At 44.4% G+C, this 22,735-nt stretch overlaps 1 protein-coding gene across 1 annotated transcript; it reads left to right on the forward strand.

Annotated features, from left to right (window-relative positions):
• Positions 1 to 3,059: 3,059 nt before the first annotated feature.
• FAM168A (family with sequence similarity 168 member A) lies at positions 3,060 to 14,863 on the forward strand. Its single transcript, XM_088444000.1, has 5 exons — positions 3,060 to 3,181; positions 6,017 to 6,159; positions 7,060 to 7,234; positions 9,278 to 9,408; positions 11,223 to 14,863. Exons 1-4 carry the CDS (start codon positions 3,067 to 3,069, stop codon positions 9,388 to 9,390), a joined length of 546 nt encoding a protein of 181 aa, XP_088300126.1. The 5' UTR covers positions 3,060 to 3,066; the 3' UTR covers positions 9,391 to 9,408; positions 11,223 to 14,863.
• The last annotated feature ends 7,872 nt before the right edge of the window (positions 14,864 to 22,735 follow it).

The raw sequence follows: 22,735 nt of genomic DNA on the forward strand, positions 1-22,735 counted from the left end.
CCTTGGAAATGTCAGCCCAGCAGGGAATGTGTACCAGTAATTGTTATACTGTGCTATGCGGACTAGGAGTAATGGGGGGTGAGATGGGCTTGTCACCGCTCACCAGGGGTGGGGGGTTTATATTGCGTTTTTTCTTTCAAATAATATTTCATAAGGAACTGTTATTTTCCCCCTTACATCTTACTGTGCTATAAGCCTCCTGGGTCTCTGGACTGTGCCGTAAGCATTTTTGTGTCTCCCATCCATGCCAGGGGGGTCCAATCAGTGGACTTTGTCACAGCGAAGATGGATTTAATTTCCATTTTTACCAGAGTCGTTTTAAAGTAAAGTTATGGTGCATACACACGGTCAGATTTTTCAGCAGATCTGAACGATAACGTTTTTAAAAATCGTTCAATCGTTCATATCTGAAGGAAAATCTGACATGGATGAACGATGCGCGTTCCCGATGGTCAGATAACGATATCTGACATCTGATGTGTTTGCCGTCAGTTTTGGACGATTTCAGTCATTTTAATGCAGTCAAAAATTGTTCATAGTTCAAATCGTTCAACAATTCGTTCAGATCGTTCATCTGACAAATCTGAGCGTGTGTACTAAACCTAATGGAGCGTACACACGGTCAGATGTGTCAGATGAATGATCTGAACGATTTGATGAACAATTTTTAAACTATGAACGATTTTTGACTGCATTACAATGAATGGAATCGTCCAAATCTGACGGCAAACACATCAGATGTCAGATATCGTTATCTGACCATCGGGAACGCGCATCGTTCAGATATGTCAGATTTTCCTTCAGATATGAACGATTCAACGATTTTTAAATCGTTATCGTTCAGATCTGAAGAAAAATCTGACCGTGTGTACTCACCATAATTTGAAAGTTCTCTTACACAGTATGGTGTCGCTGGCTCCTGGTGCATATAAGATCGTTTCATCCCTCAAAATAGAGGGGGTGTGGGGTATATTACATGTATTGGTGACCCCATTATAAAATGATATGCAGACTGCTTTGTGGTAGAGGCGACTGGCAGTACTGTGCAGTAAGAGGCTTCTTCTGCCCTGATTGATGGTAATAAGTGTTGTACGTGAATGTTTCCGCCCGCAGAGGAATTATTACTCAGGCGCTCGGGGAGAGCGCGGGACGGTGATCTCAGCCAGCCATTAATGTGCGTCACTGGCCTCGTTAGCAGAGCAGGACTGGGGGCGCCCTGGGATTATACAGAGATGAGCCCAATCTAATTCCTCTACTGCCAACCAATTCGCCAGATTTACCGTTTATAGAGTCCCGGACCCAAAATTGACAGGGTTACGTATTACGGTAAAAGCGCCTTTTAACGTTTTTATAGATATATAGGTAACATTTTCCATAAAATGGCAGAATATGAGACGATTGACCGCGACACTGAAAACGCATCACGCATAGGACCATGTACAATCCCACGCACATAATCCAGAGGACGGAAATTCACTGTCACAATAGGTTTATTTGTTGCCAGAGGCCCACCCGTAGGGGAAACACACAAACAAGTGATGGACATACAAACTCCACTCAGATAGTGGCGTAGTCAGTTATGTAACCCGATCTCAGGGCTGTGAGACAGTAATGCTAACCACGCACCAACCGTGCTTCCCCATATTACTTAGACTGTGGCAAAACAGTTGGCGGGGCGGTAGAGTTGAGGCTAGAGAGGCCAATCCCGGGTGGTCTTTACAAAACAGTAAGTACTTACTCCCGAGTTGTCGCCCATTTGGTAGACGGAGAGAAAAAGCCGAGATGCGCCCACTCGGAGATAGACGATGCATATTTTTCAGTCCAAGTCCAAACGTCTCATTCCTCTCTATTAGAATGTTTATCAGCGCTCTGCATAGTTCCTGGTGAAGATCTCTATTCTTATTATATTGTTAGCAGTGCTCCTAGCAGTGATTAGGAAGGGAAATCCTATAAGTGATGGTAGTGAATTGGGTAGATGAGATGAAGGTGACTGAATGAGTGGACTGGGAAGAGGTTATGGGACATCACAACAAGGTATTATCTAGTTCCGATATCCCATTCACTGTGCTTGGCGTCTGTGGGCTCGCAGACGGCTCGTTCGTTAAATCCCAGTGGCTAATGGGAGAAGACCCTAAGTAAGCTCCGCAGCCACAGACGTGACGTTTCTGTTTGTTCCGTGGCCGCCACTAATATTTGCTCAAGTTTACTCTAGAATGTAAAAATCCATCTTAGGATACTGTGATCTAGAAGTAGGGCTATCCGGATCGTTGAAGCGCAGTAGCCTGCGGTCTGTGCCCTCCTGTTGGTCTTCATTTTACAGCGGGCATATTCAACCGGTGGTTCTTCGGTGATGGTGGAACTAGAATTCCCAACTGGCAGGACATGCTGGGACTTATGGTTCTACAGCACCTGAAAGTCCCCTAGGTTGCCCAAGCCTTGACGTGCACTGCTGATCTTGGCTCGGAGGAAGCGCTGCGGCATCAGTAGACCCCGAAAATAGGGCGAGAGAGTCAGCTCAGTGGTCACGTTCCTCAGGCAGCAGAATCTGAGCTTAAATTGTATTTTCAGGCGACATTGGTCCGTCGTTCGCAGCTAATGCTCTGACGCCCGTCATTCTCAGTGTAACCAATATTATCCTCTATTAGGTAGGACACCGTTGTACATCCGTTGTGTTACTCTACATTTGGACACCAAGATAAAAGGAAACCAGTAATCGATGCATTTAAAAAAAAAAAAAAAAAAAAAGTAAATGCAAAATTAGGGTCTGATGAAGTGTCGTTCTCAGCGACATAACGCACATTACAAATGGCGTTGCCATATATCAGTAACTAGACTAACCTAGGCTGAATCTTCTGCTTTGCAGCACCTGGTGAACATCACTTGTTCACATTTTATTTTTTTTTCTAAACTAAGAGCGTTTTTTGGGGGGTTGTCCCCGAGCATGCGTGGTCTGTCGCCCATAGCGTGCACAGGCCGCGCTGTGAGGAGTTACAGCCGCCGCGTTCCGTCTGCCCCATGTGTAACCCTCTCCTGTGTTTTTTTTTTTTTTTTTAAGCAACGCTTCTGATGAAACAAGGCTGGCCGCAGACCTCCTCTTCCTGTGCCAACGAGGGCACTTTCCACCTCCCCGTGGATTCCGGGACTGAGAACAGGACTTACCAAGCCTCTTCTGCCGCATTCAGTAAATAACTCATTTTCTACTACTTTTTTTTTTTTCTTCAAATTATTATTTTTTTTCAATGTAATTACGGAACAAATTGCCTCAAATGGCTGCAGAGCATTTGAGGGTCGTCGTCTGTCTGTCCCGAATTATTTTCGCACCTGCCGCGGCGGCAGTAAGAGATCCGCTGTTACCAGCTTATTAACCCCTAAGACTATTCAGCCTCTGCTCCGCGAGCTCACGGGACACTCTCCATTAGGCGTACAGCGGTTATTAGTCCTCGGCATTACTTGGGGCGCACCACTGATGCGTATATGAACAGCGACCTCTCGTATCTACCGAATTACTTCTGCGCAGGGTCTGTGCGTGTTACCAAAATAGTAGCCGTTGGAATATGGAGATGGGGCTCGTTACAAAGGATTCCCCTTGTTATATAGGGTGTTTCGTTAAGACCTACGTTTTTTTTGTAAAACGCGCGCACGACAGCCGTTAAGTTTCAGTATTATATTTTTGTGCATTTATCTTAATCGCAGTTTCATTCACTATTATATAGCATTAATTAAAACACCCCTATCGGTAACAGCTGCATCTGGAGGGGGATCCCTGTCCTATCTCAAGACAATGAAAATATATAAGGCTGCCCGATGATATAAATGCGAGGCTGAAAGCACCAATAAAAGCTTTGTACTAGTTGCAGGAGCTCCAGGCAGAGAGTAGTGGACGTGACTCCTGTGGAACTTGGAGCATTTTTCACTTGTACAGATGTGTCCTCGCTCATCTAGCCTCAAAACGCCACGAGGCGCAATATGCCTGGCGTGAGGTCCCGTGCAACTCTGCTGGCGTCGGGCGCCTGTTATTGCCAAAAATGCATCGAAGTCGCCATGCCACGCGACTAGAACGCACCAGGAGACTGTAATGTGTGACACTTGTATATCTGTGTGCGACTGAGTCTGAAAACGGAACTTGGCGTGGAAAAAGCCACGGTGCCCGCATGGTAGCATTTTGCAGGCGGATTGAGAGACTCAGCCGTACACGGATATACAAGTGTCACATTGATCAGCACAGTCTCCTGGTGCGTCCCTGTCAAATCGAACTGCGACTCATTTTCGGTAGAGTAAGACGCAAAAAAAGAACCCGACACTAGCAGTCTCTCACGGGACCAAGCTGAGAGGGGCTGATTGGCTCGTCTGTGGGGACACATCTGTCGCTCCTACAATCTAGAGGAATCAGAGTGGTGGTAGAGGAAGTTTATTTCTTCGTGAATATCGGTCAGTACGCAAAGCGGCTTCCTCTTCTCTCTTCTTCATGTGACTGACATAATGTAATAGTTCTGTCATGCCGGCCGCTTATCTCACCACGGGCGGGCGGGATGTAGTAAGGACAGAAATGCGGTAAGACCCCAGAAAATGCAATTTGCTTTGGTTTTACTGCATTTCTGATATGTACTAAGCAGCGAAATACGATGCATTCGTCCCAGTGGGTAACGCCATCTTTACACAGAGTTACCCAATAGAAGCCTATGGGTTCTCTTCGGGAAGCCTAGTAAGCAGGGCGCCGCCAGAGGGACTTATGGGTCATAAACCTGGACATCCCTCTATCACTAAGGACAGCTCTTACCGGGAGAGCTGTCCTTGGCCATTTTTCTAGGTACATACCGCCGATGATATCTCCGCTATGTACCCGATAGTGGGCGGTATGTACGGCATTGCGAATATGATGCTTAGTACATCTTGCCTTGTAGCTAGCACAGACGGTGTAATGGGTTAGCATTACTGCCTCACAGCACTGAGGTCCTGGGTTCAATTCCCACCAGGGCCCCAACTGTGTGGAGTTTGTATGTTCTCCCTGTGCTTGCGTGGGCTTCCTCCAGGTGCTCTGGTTTCCTCCCACACTTTAAAAACATATACTGGTAGGTTAATTGGCTCCTACAGAAATTAACCCTAGTGTGTGTGTGCATGTGATAGGGAACATAGATTGTAAGGTATGCAGTCGGGAAGCCGGTGGACGTAATCCCGGCGGCCGGCTTCCCGACTGCCTTATCCCGGCGAGGGTTAAATAACAGGCATCTAAATCTAGACACCTGTCATTTTACCGACGCCGGGAGACCGGCGCCCGGCATCCCGATCAAAGTGATGCCGGGCGCCGCTGCAGACAGCCGCAGGGGGGGAGGGTTAGGTTTAGGGCTCCCGGGTGGGACATAGAGTTAGGCTAGGGGATGGGAGGGTTAGGGTTAGGCACCCCCGGGGCGCACTTAGGGTTAGGTTTCCACCCCCCCGGGGGACTTAGGTTTAGGAGGTGGGGAAGGGGGGATTAGGGTTAGGCACTGGGGGGAGGTTAGGGTTAGGCACTGGGGGGAAGGTTAGGGTTAGGCACCCCTAAGGAGGGTTAGGGGGGGAGGTTAGGTTAGTAAATACTTACCTGGGGACGATCAGGATTTTCACCCATGTCGGGCAGCCGCTGTCGGGATTTGAACCACAAATGCGTCCGGCGGTAATTCATACCGATTCCGATTGTAAGCTCCACTGGGGCAGGGACTGATGTGACTGGCCAGATATGCTCTGTAAAGCGCTGCGGAATATGTGTGTGCTATATAAATAACCGGTGGTAAATAAATCATGAAGACGTGTGTGGTGGAAACACTGACCCGGAGAGCCGGTATAAAGAACCTAATCACACGGTCTCTGACTGTATTCTCAGTGGGCTCCTTACATCGTTTCCTCGCCTACAGTCCTCCCGTCGAGGGGTGGGAGGAGGGGGGTGGACACGGCTATAGTGTTTATATGGTCAGGTCTTGCGCACATGTTGGTGACCTCATGTACTTATTCATTATCTTCCTGTGTTTTCTTTTCTTCTCAGGGTACACTGCCGGGACTCCGTACAAGGTGTCCCCTACTCAGAGTAACAGTGCACCTCCGCCATACTCTCCGTCCACAAACCCCTACCAGACAGCGATGTACCCCATCAGAAGTGCCTACCCCCAGCAAAACCTGTATGCCCAGGTAAGTGTGTCAGCAGGTCGGATACAAGGTCATGTGCAGGCGTCATCAGATACAAGCCGCCTTTCTGTCCGATAGGATCCCGGACCAGGTGTTGTCCGGCTCTACAATCGCTTCTCCCGGGGTACATTCGGGGAAAGGTCATTTTCTAGGTGCACATTTGGTCCCGAATGACCCACCTAACATGGGCACCGCATTGCTGCCGTCAGTTAATGATTCAATGCGCGTACCAACGCGGGTCATTAACCGACCGTATTTCCCATCCTGCGTAGTCTATTCTATTGGGCAGGTCGCCATAGTCATCTGATTGGCCATACGCCTCTGGTTGTGACTGGCTTTACAAAGCCCTCTATAATAACCCCCACCCCCTCAATGTGTCGGCTGAACGTCCCAGTAATAGCCCCTCACATGTCTCTATTGCTTTCCTAGCAGGAGAGACTAACGCACCTCACTGCGTATAGCTTGGGCGGAGTATGTAGAGGCTCCAATAAGATGCATTGGGAAACCATTCCCCCCCCCCCCCCCCCCCCCCTGTGTGTGGCCAAGCTGACCGGTGACCACATTTCCCTGCCTCTGGCTTTACAATCGCAGTGGACCTGCGTAAACACATACTGACTCCAAATGAATAACACACAGAAACATTTGCACAGGCAGGATCCTAAGTTTAAAGGCATTGATGAGAACAATGTATCATACACAAGACGGCTGTGTGATATCACGGTGCAGGGTCATGTCGCTGGTGTAACGCCTTACCATTATGTCCGTGCTTGGCGCAGATATTGCAGTGCCGTGATTGTCTCCTGTGCTAGGGGTGATGCCCATCGAGCCCCCCTTTTTCTGGTCCTATAATGGTCCTGCTGGGACTGATGCGTCTCTAACCCTCTTGTCCTGTCCGCTCCGCAGGGTGCTTACTATACTCAGCCCGTCTACGCGGCACAGCCACACGTCATCCACCACACCACTGTGGTGCAACCAAACAGCATTCCTTCTGCCATCTACCCGGCTTCTGTAGCTGCACCGCGCACCAACAGCGTCGCGATGGGTATGGTCGCTGGGACCACCATGGCTATGTCTGCAGGTAAGCTCCTATCCTTGTGCAGGCCCCAGACCCCTGGTATCTTACAGTGGAAAACGCACAATATCTCATCTCTGTATCATTTAACAGAAGCTAGTACTAACACTGATGGCCACTAGAGGGCGGCAGTATAGCAGACACTGGGGAGTATATAGTGACTGAGGGTCTGTTTAGCAATAGACTGTTTGCAGATGTTTGTGCGGGTGACCAATGTGTTTTGTACTGCGCGTGCCTCTGAGTCGCACTGCGCATATGTTGCAGTGGCTTACTGACGGCGGTTGTAGTGAGTTTTTGGACGCGGTGTCGAATCGATTGACTCAAACGATGAACATGGTCATTGTGTCGACCATCATTCTGTAGACATGTCATTAGGTTGAAATCGTTAAATAGTCGACACATTTAAAAGGTTGGCATTTAACATGTCACCGCTAACATTTCTGACGTGTCTGAGCGACGCCGTTCACAGACATATCATCTGTAGACCCCCACAGATGCACTCGCAGTGTATCATTTGGCGATCGTACGATATATCGGCAAGTGTGTACCTAGCTAGGGGTATGGGTTAGGCTAAAATAGCAAACAAAAAAGTGTAATTTTAGTGTCGACATGTTAAATGACGACTTTTTAATTGTGTCGACCATTTAACCCTCTCGATCTTAATACATGTCTGCGGAATGATGGTTGACCTAATGACCATGTTGACCTATTGACTGTCTACATTTAGAACCAGTCGACCTTTTCACTGTCGAGCTTGCATGCCACGCCCTTTGACGCAGAGTGATTGACAGCCATTGTGTGTTTCTGAGAGGTAACGGCGTGCGGCTAGTCAAACGCGGGCGTGTCTCGAGCGTATTTGGAATCACGTGGCAGCCAGCCACTGCGTGATTGTGCGCAGCTTCACTGTCCCCGGCGACTGACGTCCTGCGGACATGCTGAGCACCCGTAGGGTTGCTCAGAAGTTTGATGTGCGACCGATGGTGCGCCTCTGTACGCAAGCAGCGCATTAGAGGCGCCGCAGCCGGGGGGTGTCTCTGTACACATTACAGCTGCTGCGGCATAACTTCTCATTACCGCTGCGCGCAAAGTCGCTGCCTCGATGTGATTAACGCCCACCTCTGAATCAGGCCCTGAGTGAGATTTGCTGCCCTGGGTTATTACTAATCGCTCCCGAGGATGATTTACATGGAGCATTTCCTAGCAACGAGCTTGGAACTACAAGTCCCAGTATTCTGTGTTGGAATACATATATGCACTGTGTCACCAATGCTTGTTCTAGAGAACTTTGTGGGCTCCCCGCAAATATAAGGGCTCCACTTTTATTGTGATTTTGACAATTAATCTTTTATTACGTCCTAAATCTGGTAAATGTGTCCCAGCCATGCGGAGACTATGGACCTCATTCAGAGCCGCTCGTAAGCGGCAGTACGCTCGTTCCGAGTGATGTTCGCACATCTGCGCATGCGTACGGTTTTTAGTACGCATGCGTGAACCAGTCAGTGCGGACGAAAATCGTTTGTTCGCTATATAGCGAATGCCTGCTATTTTGAGTGACAGAATGAGGCGTATGTGGGTGGTAACAGGGGAAGGTGCTTGAAAACGGGGAGTGGAAATCAGAACACAGGCGTGCTTAAAGGTCAAAGCGGGCGTTTTATGGGTGTGCATAATTAATACAGCAGCGTCATTGACCACAGAACTGCTCGCAATATAGTGGTAGGAAAAACCAACCACAAGAATAGCGAGCAGTTCATATCCTGTTCGATGTACTCGATTAATCTAATAAATAGCGGACATGACGTATGATGCGAGCGGCCAGGGGGCATTTTTATTAAATAAACGAACGCATGTTTTGCTCGCTCGTTCAGACATGGAGGCGGCAACAGACCGCAGGAGCGTACGGTTCATTTGAATAGCCACCCCCTTTTACTGAACGAGCGAGCGCAAATAGCGTCCGGCTCTGAATCAGGCCCTATGTGTTTACAGCATCTTAGTATTCATAGGTCCAGCCAGCTCGTAGCCGTCTAATAACGTTCTCCTGTGTCCTGACAGGTACGCTGCTGTCTACACCTCAGCACACTGCCATCGGAGCACACCCAGTCTCTGTGCCAACATACAGAGCTCAAGGAACCCCAACGTACAGCTACGTACCCCCTCACTGGTAAACTCCCCCGCCTGTCTATGTAAGTATTGTAACAACAAGGTGCAGTCGTTATGCTAGGGCGACCTCTAGTGGTCTTCCAGAGAACAGCAGACTTGGTCACACTTGTCCCAGTTATTTATTACCAGTTATTTATATAGCGCACACACACTCCACAGCACTTTTACAGAGAATATTTGTCCATTCACATCAGTCCCTGCCCCAGTGGAGCTTACAATCTATATTCCCTACCACATGCTCACATACAGACACACACACACACACACACACACGGGTTAATTTTTGTGGGTGTGGTATAAGAGATAAACAGTAATTAGTTAGACAATGTCTAGATCAGGCGTCTTCAACCTTGGCCCTCCAGCTGCTGTGGAACTATACATCCCAGCATGCACTACCATAGTTTTAGCATGCTGTTATATCAAAAAGGTGGCAATGCATGCTGGGATGTGTAGTTCCACAGCAGCTGGAGGGCCAAGGTTGAAGACCCCTGGTCTAGATAGACACCAGATGTTAGACAGTCAATAGTTAGACAGGGAAAAAAGTTAGACACAAACAAAAGTCAGATACACTTAAGGTAGTAGACATGTAAAAAGTTCGACAGGGTCAAAAGTTCGACATGAAAATGGTCGACAAAAAAATGGTCGACAATTATTTTTTTTTGTTTTTTTAGCCCTAATCTTTACCTTAACTCTAACCCTAACCCTCCCCTTGGTGCCTAACCCTAACCGTCTGGGTAAGTGCCTAACCCTAACCGTGGGGGTAAGTGCCTAACCCTAACCCTCCAGTAAGTGCCTAACCCTGACCCTAACCCTAATCCTAAAATAATAATAATTTTTAAAAAATGACCATTTTTGTGTCGATCTTTTTCATGTCGAACTTTTGACCCTGTCGATCTTTTGTACCTTTCGAACTTTTTACATGTCTAACTTTAGTGTGTCTGACTTTTGTCTGTGTCGAACTTTTATCCCTGTCTAACTATTAACTGTCTAACATCTGGTGTCTATCTAGACGTTGTCTAACTACTGTCTGTCTATAGTCCGGAACCCAATTTTTTTTGGGACCCAATTAACCTACCAGTATATTTTTGGAGTGTGGGAGGAAACCGGAGCACCCGGAGGAAACCTACGCAAGCACAGGGAGAATATACAAACTCCACACAGTAGTGGGAAATTCTTCCGCTCTTAAGCATTGTGCTTATCACACGTGTTTGGATGAGCTGAAAAATGTTTGTTCTGTCTAAAGGGGCCTATCCATTTGCCGACTTTCTGCACGACGCAACCAAAACAAGGAGGTTTTGGTCGGAACTTGCAGAAAGTGTGCAAGCGGATAGCCGGCATGGACCAGCAATGCACGTGCACGCTGGGTCCTTGCCGACCCCGACTATCGAACATGCCCGTCAACGTGACGACGGTAGTCAGGTTCGGCATGTTAATAGATAGGGAGGTTGGGCTCCTGCACTGAAGGCGTTCAGTGAACGTCTTTCAGTGCAGTGCTCGCTGGACGTTCAACGTTCATGTCGTTAAATGGATAGGCCCCTTAAGGCAAACCGAAACATATTTGTCCGTGTGGGGTAATATTTTACTCCTATGTAATTTATAGATACAATAATATTTGCTTTTCTAATTTGATACAATTTGCAATCGAAACACTGTTGGTTTGTAAAAGAGTACAATGGGTAATGGGTATCCCCAGTATGTACTAAGATTGTTTATGTAGGAAACCTCATGTACAAATGGCCGCAGGGCGAGACCCAACGTTCCGGCACAGACGGTGCATTCTGCAGTATAACACACTCTGTCCTGGCGTCAGTGGTCTGAAAATCTTTTTCTCTTGCAGGTCTGGAGTAAAACGTTGTATGCAAACGCTCAAGTCTTACATCGGTGCCGGAACATCCGGACGACGGCGCCAAGTTTGTCTACAAAGAACAAAACAACGAAACACGAAAGTGCAATGGTCACTTTAATATTCTTTAGTGTTTTTGTTAAAGCTGCTTTTCTTTAACCTTCCACAGTTTTAATTTTTTACATGTGTTATGCGTTTGCTGTCACCGAGCGCAGAGGCCGCCGCACTCCCTTCGAAACGGCTGCCATTCTCTGCTGCTCGCATCTTCACCGGTTTCTCTGCTTTAACCATCATTGCAATATTGTTTTTATACTTTTTTTTTTTTTTTTTTTCCCCGATGGAAAGTTACATTGTTTTATGAATATTATAACATTGAACTTTTTTTTTTTCCCGTATTCCCAGAAATCAGAAATGTTTTCTTTGGTAAAAATTTTCATAAAAGCAGTTTAAAAAAAAATAAAATAAAAAAAATGGTGTCTTCCAAAATTATAATTATGTTTTAAGATAGTATTAGAACAATCTCTAGAAAATGGAAGCCATGATGGCGCACGGTCATAGGAAAACTGCAGAATTCGAGGAACTCCTTTTTGTTTCTGTTTTCGATACTTCGTTTTACTTGCATTGAAATTCAAGGCTGCTACACTGGTTTTTCATGGGAAAACTAATGGTATTATAAGACGTGACGTTCTATAATAGCAAAAATAATTTCTGTAAAAGCACAAAACACCTACGTATCTGTTTTATACCTTTTGTTTTATATATATATATATATATATATATATATATCCTTTTTTTTTCGCGTTGAAGGGCGCAAGTCACCCACTGCGGCCCATGGCAGCTCTTCAAAAGCGGCAGAAGACTAGACACTACCACAAACATACTGGGCAACCAGACAATCACAAATACGCCACTAAACGTACCTGTGTTCTGGCGTTCTGGGTTCACTCGGCGCCAGCGGACGCACGCGGTCAGGTTTTATTCTAGTTAATGACATGTTGTATTTGTGAAGACAGTATTACAGTAGAAAGCCTCAGTGTTCTGTAGATAGACCAGTACTAGTCTGCATGTGTGTTTAGGCGTTGAAGACTATTCAATCCTATAGCGGCTTTGGCGCTCAACGTACAGGCCAATAGTTTAATGACCACCTTCTCCTGCCGCCAACAGACCCTCCGGACACCACAGTTGATTGCCCAAGCGTAGATCCATTCGCCGTAATGGGGGACAGTCTGCTCGGTCGCCATTTATAATATTTGCCTCCATAGCAGATATGCAGATATACAAAGTCTATGCGCTACTAACTGTAAATGTTGACGTTTTATCATGGCAGATGCATTGTCCCGTATTTATTCAGCTGTTTGTTCGTAAACGTGTCGCCCCCTCCCACTGCGACGTATTACCTCAGCTTCGCACTGTATTCTGGATTAAGCGTGATACCCCTGACTCCGCTAACGCAGAACCTCAGATTCAGAATTTTGCAAACGGAACGACTTTCTCTCATTTTTTTTTTTTTTCACTGGGGGAACCACCAATGAGTTTCAGGTTCTCACCGAAGGAAAGTCCGGTTCCACGTTATGGTGATTTTTCAGGGAATATGCACCCATTGTTGTTACGTTATCAGACCCATTTTCAGATACTCTACAGTATATGGACAAGCACTTGCAAGGGAAGGATCGTTTTTTAATTGTGCCCCTTATGCGTAGACTTAGACATTTTTCGATGACCCTCGGGTGATATTGCAAACGGAAAGATGCCTGTCGGGGGGTGGGGGGGGGCTACTGAAGTGTTCCTGGTGCTCAGTCTATTGGCCATTTATGTAGTAGCCTCCAGAAATTAACATGGAGTGAAAAAGTGCTCCAGAATTGGCCATGAAGAAGTGTGTTTATATTGGGCCCCAAAATTAAAATAAAATAATAAAAAAAAGTTATAATGTTTATGCCCCCTGCTCAGCAGAAAATGTACCTGTCATCCACTGATTCAGCTACAGGCTACTTGCCGCTCTCTTTATTCTAGTTAAAGGAAGTATATTGAATAAATGCCCCTTTTCCGGATGTTCCGGCACCCATTCTGATAAGCTGGTAAAACTTTTACATGTTATTAGTAACTTTTTTACCATAAGCCGCTTTGTATTTTAGTCATTTTAGATTTACTGGTCCTCTAAACAGCGAAGCAAAATCAGTCCTTCCCTTTACAAAGACAAATGTTTCTGCCTGTCCGCTACAGAGCGATGACGTAAAGGTCCTGTTGATGTGGCCGCCCCCACCCCGTTAAGGGGCTTCTATGTTCATATGTTGGTGTTGAAGATTGTCTGGGAGATGGGAGCTTTATCCGCCCAGTCTACCCGCCAGGGCCTGCTATTGTCAATGCCGTTCCGGGGAGGACGGCAAATGGCCGCTGAGACATAATTGAAAGTTAATGAGAGAGTCTCGCCTACACAATTCACCTTTTCCAATGGATTTACTTACCCCAGCTGCGCGATTACGGCTGATGTCATTGTAAAGGTACTTGATTCATGTGACGCCATCTTGTTTTACTAATGGTGCTTCGATTTATTAATAATGCATTATAGTGATATATAGTTGGAGAGAGTAGGATGAAGGAATTTGTCTTGTGAGCATGAAAAAATAATGAAATTTTTTTTTGCGTAATGTCATTGGATTTTTATTGGTATCAAAGTCTTGTAACGATACAGATTTACTTTATGTGACTAAATCGCTGCAATTTAATAAATAACATAAAACATGGCAACCAGACCCGCTCTGAATGCGCTACCAAAATAAGTGTATGCCTGCTTTACGTTGTGTGACACCTGCGTTAGTTCAGAATCCAGTCGGCGGTTCCCCCATTACAAGCATTGGCGTCCGTATTTGACGAAGTGCCTACTGCAATTTTGTTGGCTGACCGACAAATGTCCCTCTTTTTTGGTGAAATTATAATTTGCATTAGCCTGAATATCGGTTCAAAATGCAAAATGGCAGCCTCAGGTTTTTCATGTGTGGTTTCCATATCACTGTACTTTCCCAACATGCATTTGTTTCTGTGCATTTAGCACATGGTCGTCAGTATATAACCTTTTTGTGTGGATGGTTATACAACAGCGCTTCACCTGTGACACACCCAGAGGTGGCAGCCATTTTGTGGACTGAACCAAGATGCGATACAAGACAGCCTATCATGTTCCTACGAACCCAGTGCCTTATGCCTCAGTGAGGTTACTGGTTCCTTGTGAATTGATTGGAAGGCTGTCATCTCCTCATTTATCTTATAAAATGGCTGCCACGGCTGTGTAGGCCTCAGGTACACTTATACACTGAGCAGACGTTTGGAAAAATACTAGTATCCGTCGGGGTATGCAGTCAGGAAGCTGACTGTCAAAATGCCGACCGCCGGCTTCCCGACTGTGCAATCCCGACAGGTGACTAACGATAGGCGTCGAAATCCCGACTCCTATCATTATCCCTACGCCGGGAGCCCAACGCCCGGCATACCGAATGAATGTAAGCCAGGCAGCGGGCGGAGTGTTAGGTTAGGGGCTCCCAGTGAGGACTTGGGGTTAGACCCCCCCCCTACCTTTGGAGGGTTAGGCTAGGGGAAGGGGGAGGTTAGGGTTAGGCACCGCTGGGGGGAGGTTAGGGTTAGGCACCTCCCGGGAGGGTTAGGTGTAGGCTGCTGGGATGGGCGTTTAGGTTTAGGTACTAATGGGGGGGAGGGGAGTTTGCTAGGTATAGTTAGTTTAGTTGCCTATCGAGATCTTCACTGCTGCCGGTCTTCCGGCGTTGGGATTTGAACTATGTCCAGCGGTCATTCGTGTACCGATCCCTCTCTCTGCTCATAGAAATGTGTATATTTATTTTACAGCTTTGCACATGCATTGGTACGGATCTTGTTTTTTGTAGGGGTGAGCGGGTTCGGTTTTACTCGGATTTACTCGGTTCTTATCGCCACTTTACCGCAAATTCGGATTTATTATATTGGCTATCCAAAACACATGATAGGCGATAGCCAATAAAATGCCGTTTAAAGATCCGAGTAAAACCGAACCCGCTCACTAAGTTTTATTTGCGCTGTCTACTTCCTTTAAACTAAAACCTACAAATTTGTGTCATCAGAAATGTCTTTGTTGTGTATCCTATAACTTTATCTATAATAAAGACTAAATTGGAGCCTGTTCTGGGGATGCGCCAACAGCGGTGACTTTACAGGCGGCAAAGTTGTGAAACTACTGTGAGTTGCGGGTTCGCACAACATCTAGACCAGCGGTTCGCAAACTCATTCCACCAGACACCCTAACTGTCCAGATTTTAAGGATATCAAATTGACGGAGTTACTAATTAAGTCGTCTGTGCTCAAGCATGGGTATCCTCAAAACATGGACTGCGTTTTTTTGGCTGCGTGGTCACGTTATTATGGCGGTGACCATTGTAACGACTGTCTTTCTGATTTAGGTTACTCATTAAAACAGAGTCCTATTTTGTTGCTTTTTTTTTTTAGCACTGTTTAATTGTTGTTGTAACTATTGGATGAATAATAGGTGTCAGCTAGTGCATTGCAATAATGGAGCTGCCTGAGAGGGGCAGCCGGTGGTCCCAATATGCTCTCCCAGCCTCTTATAAGCACAATATGTAACGTAGGGTATTTATGGCTTATGATGCCGTTTTTTAGGGGCGCTCATCTTAGCTCTGGAAATGACGTCCATATAAAGTGATGTCTGCAGTATTCACCATCTCCCGATGGTGATGACGCAGGATTGCATGCAGTGTCGTAGAGTGGTACGTTATAAATCAGGTCTGAGCAGCTATTGCAAGAAGTCAATTTCTCACATACATTCCTCTATATAGTATTCCAGAACTATGTAATGAACTATGTATGTGGTATTTGTTGCGTGTTTGTATTATACCGTTTTTAATAAACGTCCCCATATGTACTCGTTCATAATCAGCATTTTGAGGGACATTTTAATACAACTGCTGCTAGGTTACCCATGTACAAATCCGATCTTGTTTCCATAATCTAAACTTAAACAATAATAAAGATGGAAACTGTGTTTGCACAGGTTGCAGCACTTCTTCTCGCACACGTATCTGCGCACCGGTTCTCATACGTGTCACCACTAACATCATACATATCGCACCGTATCAGACAGTCAGCCCGAAGGCACTTATGTTGTGTATGATCTGGTCGAAACCGTTTTTGATGATCTCCCAGATTTACTTGTAATTGGCGATGTCAATGATTCGCTATATTGAAATGTCTTATTCCATCAATACAATAAAATAATTGATTTGTGAATAAATAAAATGAATAACTGCAAGGTTTATCCTGCCGCAAAGCATGTCGCTGAGTGCCGATCTAGTAAGTGGCGCTGTATTGTAGTTGCGTAGACCTAGTGAATATTTAGGCCCAAGGATGAAATGTTGCTACAGGAATAGGTAAAAGGCACCTTGTTTTTAGTAGGTAACCATGTCAAATGTACCCCCATTGTCTTAAAACCGTTGTGGTGGCCATTTTATAGGCTTGGCCAGTGTTCCAATCAATTTGGTGAAGGCACCGCTGAGATAAAGTTATATTATTTTAACCTACAAGATGGCAGCCTCTATTGTGTATAGCTGGCAGGTGCTCAACACAGTGACCTGAATGTGAGAATATATGTAAACACAGTGCTATGGGCAAACATTACACTTATCATTTTTGTACATGTAAACTCCCCACACGGCCGTGAACAGTACATGCAATGGAAGGATCAGTGTATCGTCATCGGTGTGTTCAATGTTCGATGATTGTTAGTTACTATCTGTCGCAGCGATTGTTTAGGGGCAGAATGTCAAGTTTGCGATGTGACTTTACATTTGTTATCTTACTAGAGCATTTGGGAAATAACATGTCCAGGATTCGCTTGCCTATTTCACAGTGTTTGGCATAAATTTAGTCCAGTAATCTGTATAAATGTACCGTAGTGCAGCTTTATTATACAAGTTCTTGTTAGAGTGATATTGTATGTGATCGGTCAGGGTTAGCACCCAGTTTCGGGGTATGTTCCATCAGACTGCCCATAGGTCGTTGCTAGATGTGGATTAATGGAAGTTATTGTGAATGTCTGGAGTCTCTTATTCAATATCAAATAACATAGGTTGGTTCTAGTTACATTTACCTTCAGCCTCTGTTTCTTTTATTGCCTATTTTATTTTTTTTAACTTTTAGCATCAGAAAGCTGCCATTTTGGTTAATTAGTCTATTATAGTTGGATTGCAAGGTGTATAACACATTTTTTACTGCAATGACTAAAGTTCCTCATGTGCAGATTTGTTTGTTCTTGCCCAAATTTGTCATCCATTGCAAAGTGTGAGGTCTGCTCCCAAAGGCCTAAATCCTAACTAGTTTGGTGTCGTATGATGAAAAATTAAATTGCTCTATGACCTCTGTTGGTGTGTCCAAGGTCAGTCAGTGACCTCCATTGGTGTCTGAGGTCATCTGATGACCTGTGTTGGTATGCCTTTGATTGCTCTGTGACCTCCATTGCTTTGTGGGTTTTCTCTGCGATCTCCATTGGTATGTCTCAGTTTGACCATTGACCTCCAATGATGTCTGTCAGGTTGGCCTCTGTTGGTGTGTATCAGGTTGACCAGTGACTTCCCTTGGTGTGTCTCAGCTTGACCAGTGATCTCGTTGGTGTCTCAGGTTGGCCAGTGACCTCCATTGGTGTGTCTCAGGTTGGCCAGTGACCTCCATTGGTGTGTCTCAGGGTGGCCAGTGACCTCCATTGGTGTGTCTCAGGGTGGCCTGTGACCCCCATTGATGTGTCTCAGGTTGGCCAGTGACCTCCATTGGTGTGTCTCAGGTTGGCCAGTGACCTCCATTGGTGTCTCTCTGGTCGGCCTGTAACCTCCGTGTGTGTGTGTATCCAGTCACCCTGGCATGTCCTGAGGTTATCGGTTGACTCTGATGTGATAACAAGCATATGTGGACAAATTCACATTGGTTCTGTTCTGGGGCTTGGATGATCACAATCTTATCTGTATATGTAATTCCATGTATGTATCCAATCGACTCTCAAGCCTTGCTGATTGTCCAGATTGCTAGATGGTGCACGGATCCACATTAAAGCTCTGTTCATTAAACACTACACTGTATCTGCAATCCAGCTGTATAATAAGCTATAATAATTACTATTACTTGTGTTACTGCACACATAACAGATATTGCTGTATCTGTACAGACCAGGCTCAGTTGGGGGGATATATAGTAATAGTTGCTTTGTGTATGCTCTGTGCTATTTGCGGGATACAGATAGTGAGTTGTGGGAGGAGCATATTATTATTAGTGGGCTGTGCTCCTCCCCCTAAAGCTGTCAGAAATGAGCTGTAGATATCGTCTTGTGATTCCCATTCTATATGTAGAAATAGTTTTCTTGTTATTTTGAGTTTTTAGTTCTATATTGTTATCCGGAAAGTTGGATTGAAAAGCAGAGACTATTTCCTTCCATTAAATGCATCTTCAATCTAAAAATCTACAAACGGAACTTTATAAAGGGGGATATAAAGTAGTTATAATAGTTCGGTACCGCAGATTATACCATAATTCCGCAAGCCCTTATATATATCTATATAAATATAAAATATATCTTTGCTTTGAACACGCTGTAATGCAAGACTTGAAAAGAATAAAAATGCATATTAATAGTTTTCTTGGCCCAAATGTCAGTGTCTAGGAGACAAAATAAACACTTCAAGAGGCTGATCTGTGTGTGTGAGTATTTGCTCTTGTACTTTTATGAATGATTTGTCATTTCCATTTTTTTATTTTTTTTTTTATTTGCAGGTCTGTTATGTAATTTAAGACACTTTTTATACCACAAGTGTTATTTAAGTTATGTTTCAACAGTTGATGTTTATTATACTTAAGTAGAGGAAATATATGGTTATGTATCGTTTCAGTACACAAGGCCGGGAGCTTTTTTTTTTTTTTTTATACATGTAAAAAATTGTTAAATTATGTTTTTTTTTTTTTTTTTTTTTTTTTACAAAGCTTAATTAAATTGATGGACACTGTTCACATGATTTTTTTTTTTTTTGTATGTTTGCAGCATAGCCGCTAAACATGACCAATAGAAAACTGCACATCAAGCTTAGGCCATCTGTTGCCATGCTACACATCTTAGATAACGTCATATGTGCCAGGATATATTGCCGACTTCTGGTCTGTGTAGCACATTATACCTCTTCCACAGGTACTGTAGAAAGCTATACCGTAATTACCGTTTGGTTCCTATGGGTGACCTACCACTGACCATTGTAAATGGGTATTGAAAACATCATAACAGATTATTAGAATGAAAAAATGTCCTACAAACAACAGAATTCTGTACTGTGTGAATAGAACAGGAAGAACAGCTGAAATATACACCTAGCATAGCATCGCCAGCATATATACACTGTCAGACATTATACGCTTGATCAAGACACACATACATATGGAACATGATTATGCTTTACATGAGATACATGGGATACATTGTAAGTCCTGATAAAATGTTAACTTTGTTTTAAGTTCTGGTTGGAGTCAGGAGAAATGTTAGTGTTTCTTATTTTCTGTACAGAGAACCTGATCTCTCCAAAGCCACCATGGTCCTCTACCCTACCATAACTGATATGTCTATTTTTCCTTCTCTGTGAATTTCCCGTTATCAAAGACCTATCTAGCAAGATTCCTGCTGTAGGTGCTCTCAAGTCTGTCCAGTCTGTAGTAGCATTGTCTATTGGTCATGGTTTTAGTTGTGCTGTAAATTCACACAGCTCTGCTGCAGATGTATAACTAACTTACCGCACATTCAGCCGAAACTGCCTGCATGTGTCGTGTGTTTGTTTACACATTGCCCAGCAGAGGGCAGCAGGGTACATTCAGCTGCACACTACCTGTATGCGCAGTGTGTTTACACATTGTCCAGCAGAGGGCAGTAATGTACATTCAGCTGCAAACTACCTGTATGTGCGGTGTGTTTACACATTGTCCAGCAGAGGGCAGTAATGTACATTCAGCTGCAAACTTACCTGTATGTGCGGTGTGTTTACACATTGTCCAGCAGAGGGCAGTAATGTACATTCAGCTGCAAACTACCTGTATGCACAGTGTGTTTACACATTGTCCAGCAGAGGGCAGTAATGTACATTCAGCTGCAAACTACCTGTATGCGCAGTGTGTTTACACATTGTCCAGCAGAGGCCAGTAATGTACATTCAGCTGCAAACTACCTGTATGCGCAGTGTGTTTACACATTGTCCAGCAGAGGGCAGTAATGTACATTCAGCTGCAAACTACCTATGTGCGGTGTGTTTACACATTGTCCAGCAGAGGGCAGAATTGCATTTCACAGATAATGGTCCTGTGCTTTGGTAACTATAAAACACATTAACAGAGACTTTTTTTTTTTATTTTGTTTGGTTTTAAAATCTGCTACTTCCATATTACTTTAAATGTGAGCTGACTCTCATTTCCTATCCCACTATATTTATTGACCAGGCTTTAATTTGTCATTATGTTTTGTTTAGCAGTGGTCATATAAATTTAAAAACTACAGCTTGGACTTCTTGATTTTTCAGCTTTATTTGGGTATTAATGGTGGGATAAAAAAATAAATAAAAGGAAAATAAGCAAGTCTTCCAAGCAGTAACTTCAAGCTCCTGACTGCAAAGGTTTTGTGTATGCTCCACAGCTCTCGCTTGTGAATATGGAGTGTAAAACCTGTTTCTATTTTTGTTTTTAAAGATCTCCCTGAAAGATTGAAGCCAAGAGTTTGTAACTGTATATTTACTGTAAGATGTAGAACATTCAATAACTATTAAAATGTTTCCAAAAAAAAAAAAAGTCTTTGATTTCAATGACTTCATCGTTCTTCCACAATCAGGCGGAATCTGCATCCTAGGAGAGAAAAGCAAAGGGGTGTCTTCCAGGCGTCATTAATGGAGCTGTCTGGTTATTAATGTCTCCTTGTTACGCTATAGGGCCTGATTCTCAGTCGCACGTAAGCCCGAATGTCGCCTGTAGATATTATTGACATTGTGCACGTGTCCCTGGCTGCGCACGTATGTCTGTGACCTTTTATATAGCACGAGCATAGTCCAATGCGCTCTGACCATGATGGCGGCTGCTCTGGTTTATGGAAGAAGTGCGTTGTCAAGCCGTACGTATGTACGGTCACAGCATACAGTTTGCAATCCATCCGCGTTCAGAATGTTTCCGCCTTTGCTCCTGCGCAAGACTCTGAATAAGGCCCATAGTGGTTTTTTACCTTTGCAAGCGAGTTCCGGTTTTCTCCTTGTCCTACAGAGGTAAGTCGGGAAGTAAGACCTCCTGCTGCAACACTCTCCTACAATGGAGTCCTGCCGGACGCTCCGCTCTGTGCTCTGCGCCGCTGGTTACTGCAAATGGACTTTAATAAGTTGGGATACATGGATGTTTTACAGTGTAAGTGTAACCATAGGATTGTGCTAGGGTCTGTAGCTTTGAGCCAAGCTATGGGGTGCAAAACAAAGCGTGGATTTGGGACATTTACAGACCTATTCCCAGTGTGACATTTCATGAGTATTATTTTTATATACAATTATTATTAACTTTATGTTACTTTTAATACACGAGTTGATTCCAGTTCAAAGGACCTATGAATGCATTATTGAATATACAAACCGGTGCAGAGATAAATGCCAAACAAGATTAGACACTGTTTTTATGCAAACTTTTTTATTGAAAAAGGATCAGGCATTTTAGATGGAATGCAACGGAAAGAGCATATAGATATAAGTGTTGACAATTGGTGTTTCCATTTCGAATAATACAATCAAAATCATAATATAGATAGATCGCATGAAAAATATACAATAAAAAAAAATAAACAATATGGGGGGATTTTGGGGAAAGGTAAAGTCAGGGGAAAAAGGAGACTGAGCGGGAGATAAGAGGGTGATCGAGGGGGGCAATTTATCATAGCCTCAAATAGATTATATTGGAATCAAAAAGAAACAGATATGGATGTAGAGTTTGAGCCATTAAACATGGAATATTGTGTAGAGCCCTTGAACACCAGCCAAGGGGACCACCTAGCAGTAAAGTCGGTAGGTCTACCTTTAGTAAAAGATACTATGTCCTCCATATCCATGTAATAATCGATCCTCTTAAACCAATCCTTAATGGAGGGAGGGGAGGTGGATTTCCATAAAACAGGAATGACCGCTTTAGCTGCATTATTCAAGTGCCTCAGTAAGGAATTCTTGTAGGAAGCCGTAGAAGAAGAGGTCATGTTTAAAAGCCAAAAACCGGGATCTCTAGGGACCTCTCCCCCAAGAATTATCTTAGAGCACTCAAATACATTCAACCAAAAAGGGGCCAGGGAAGGGCAATCCCACCACATGTGGAGAAGGCTACCTGGTGCAGAGTTACATCTCCAGTAAATTTTTGGGACCAGTGGAAACATTTTATTTAAAAGTACTGGATATCTATACCAACGTGATATAACTTTGTAA

The sequence above is a fragment of the Taudactylus pleione genome, unplaced genomic scaffold (genome assembly GCF_031769625.1).
Source record: "Taudactylus pleione unplaced genomic scaffold, aTauple2 ptg000344l, whole genome shotgun sequence".
NCBI classification, from domain to species: Eukaryota; Metazoa; Chordata; class Amphibia; order Anura; family Myobatrachidae; genus Taudactylus; species Taudactylus pleione.

Excerpts from the sequence above, each read along its gene's own strand:
- FAM168A (XM_088444000.1), top strand. The coding sequence starts at position 3,067 with ATGAAACAAGGCTGGCCGCAGACCTCCTCTTCCTGTGCCAACGAGGGC. Across the intron at positions 3,182-6,016 it reads AGCCTCTTCTGCCGCATTCA|GGTACACTGCCGGGACTCCG; the intron begins GTAAATAACTCA and ends TTTTCTTCTCAG. Across the intron at positions 7,235-9,277 it reads CACCATGGCTATGTCTGCAG|GTACGCTGCTGTCTACACCT; the intron begins GTAAGCTCCTAT and ends GTGTCCTGACAG.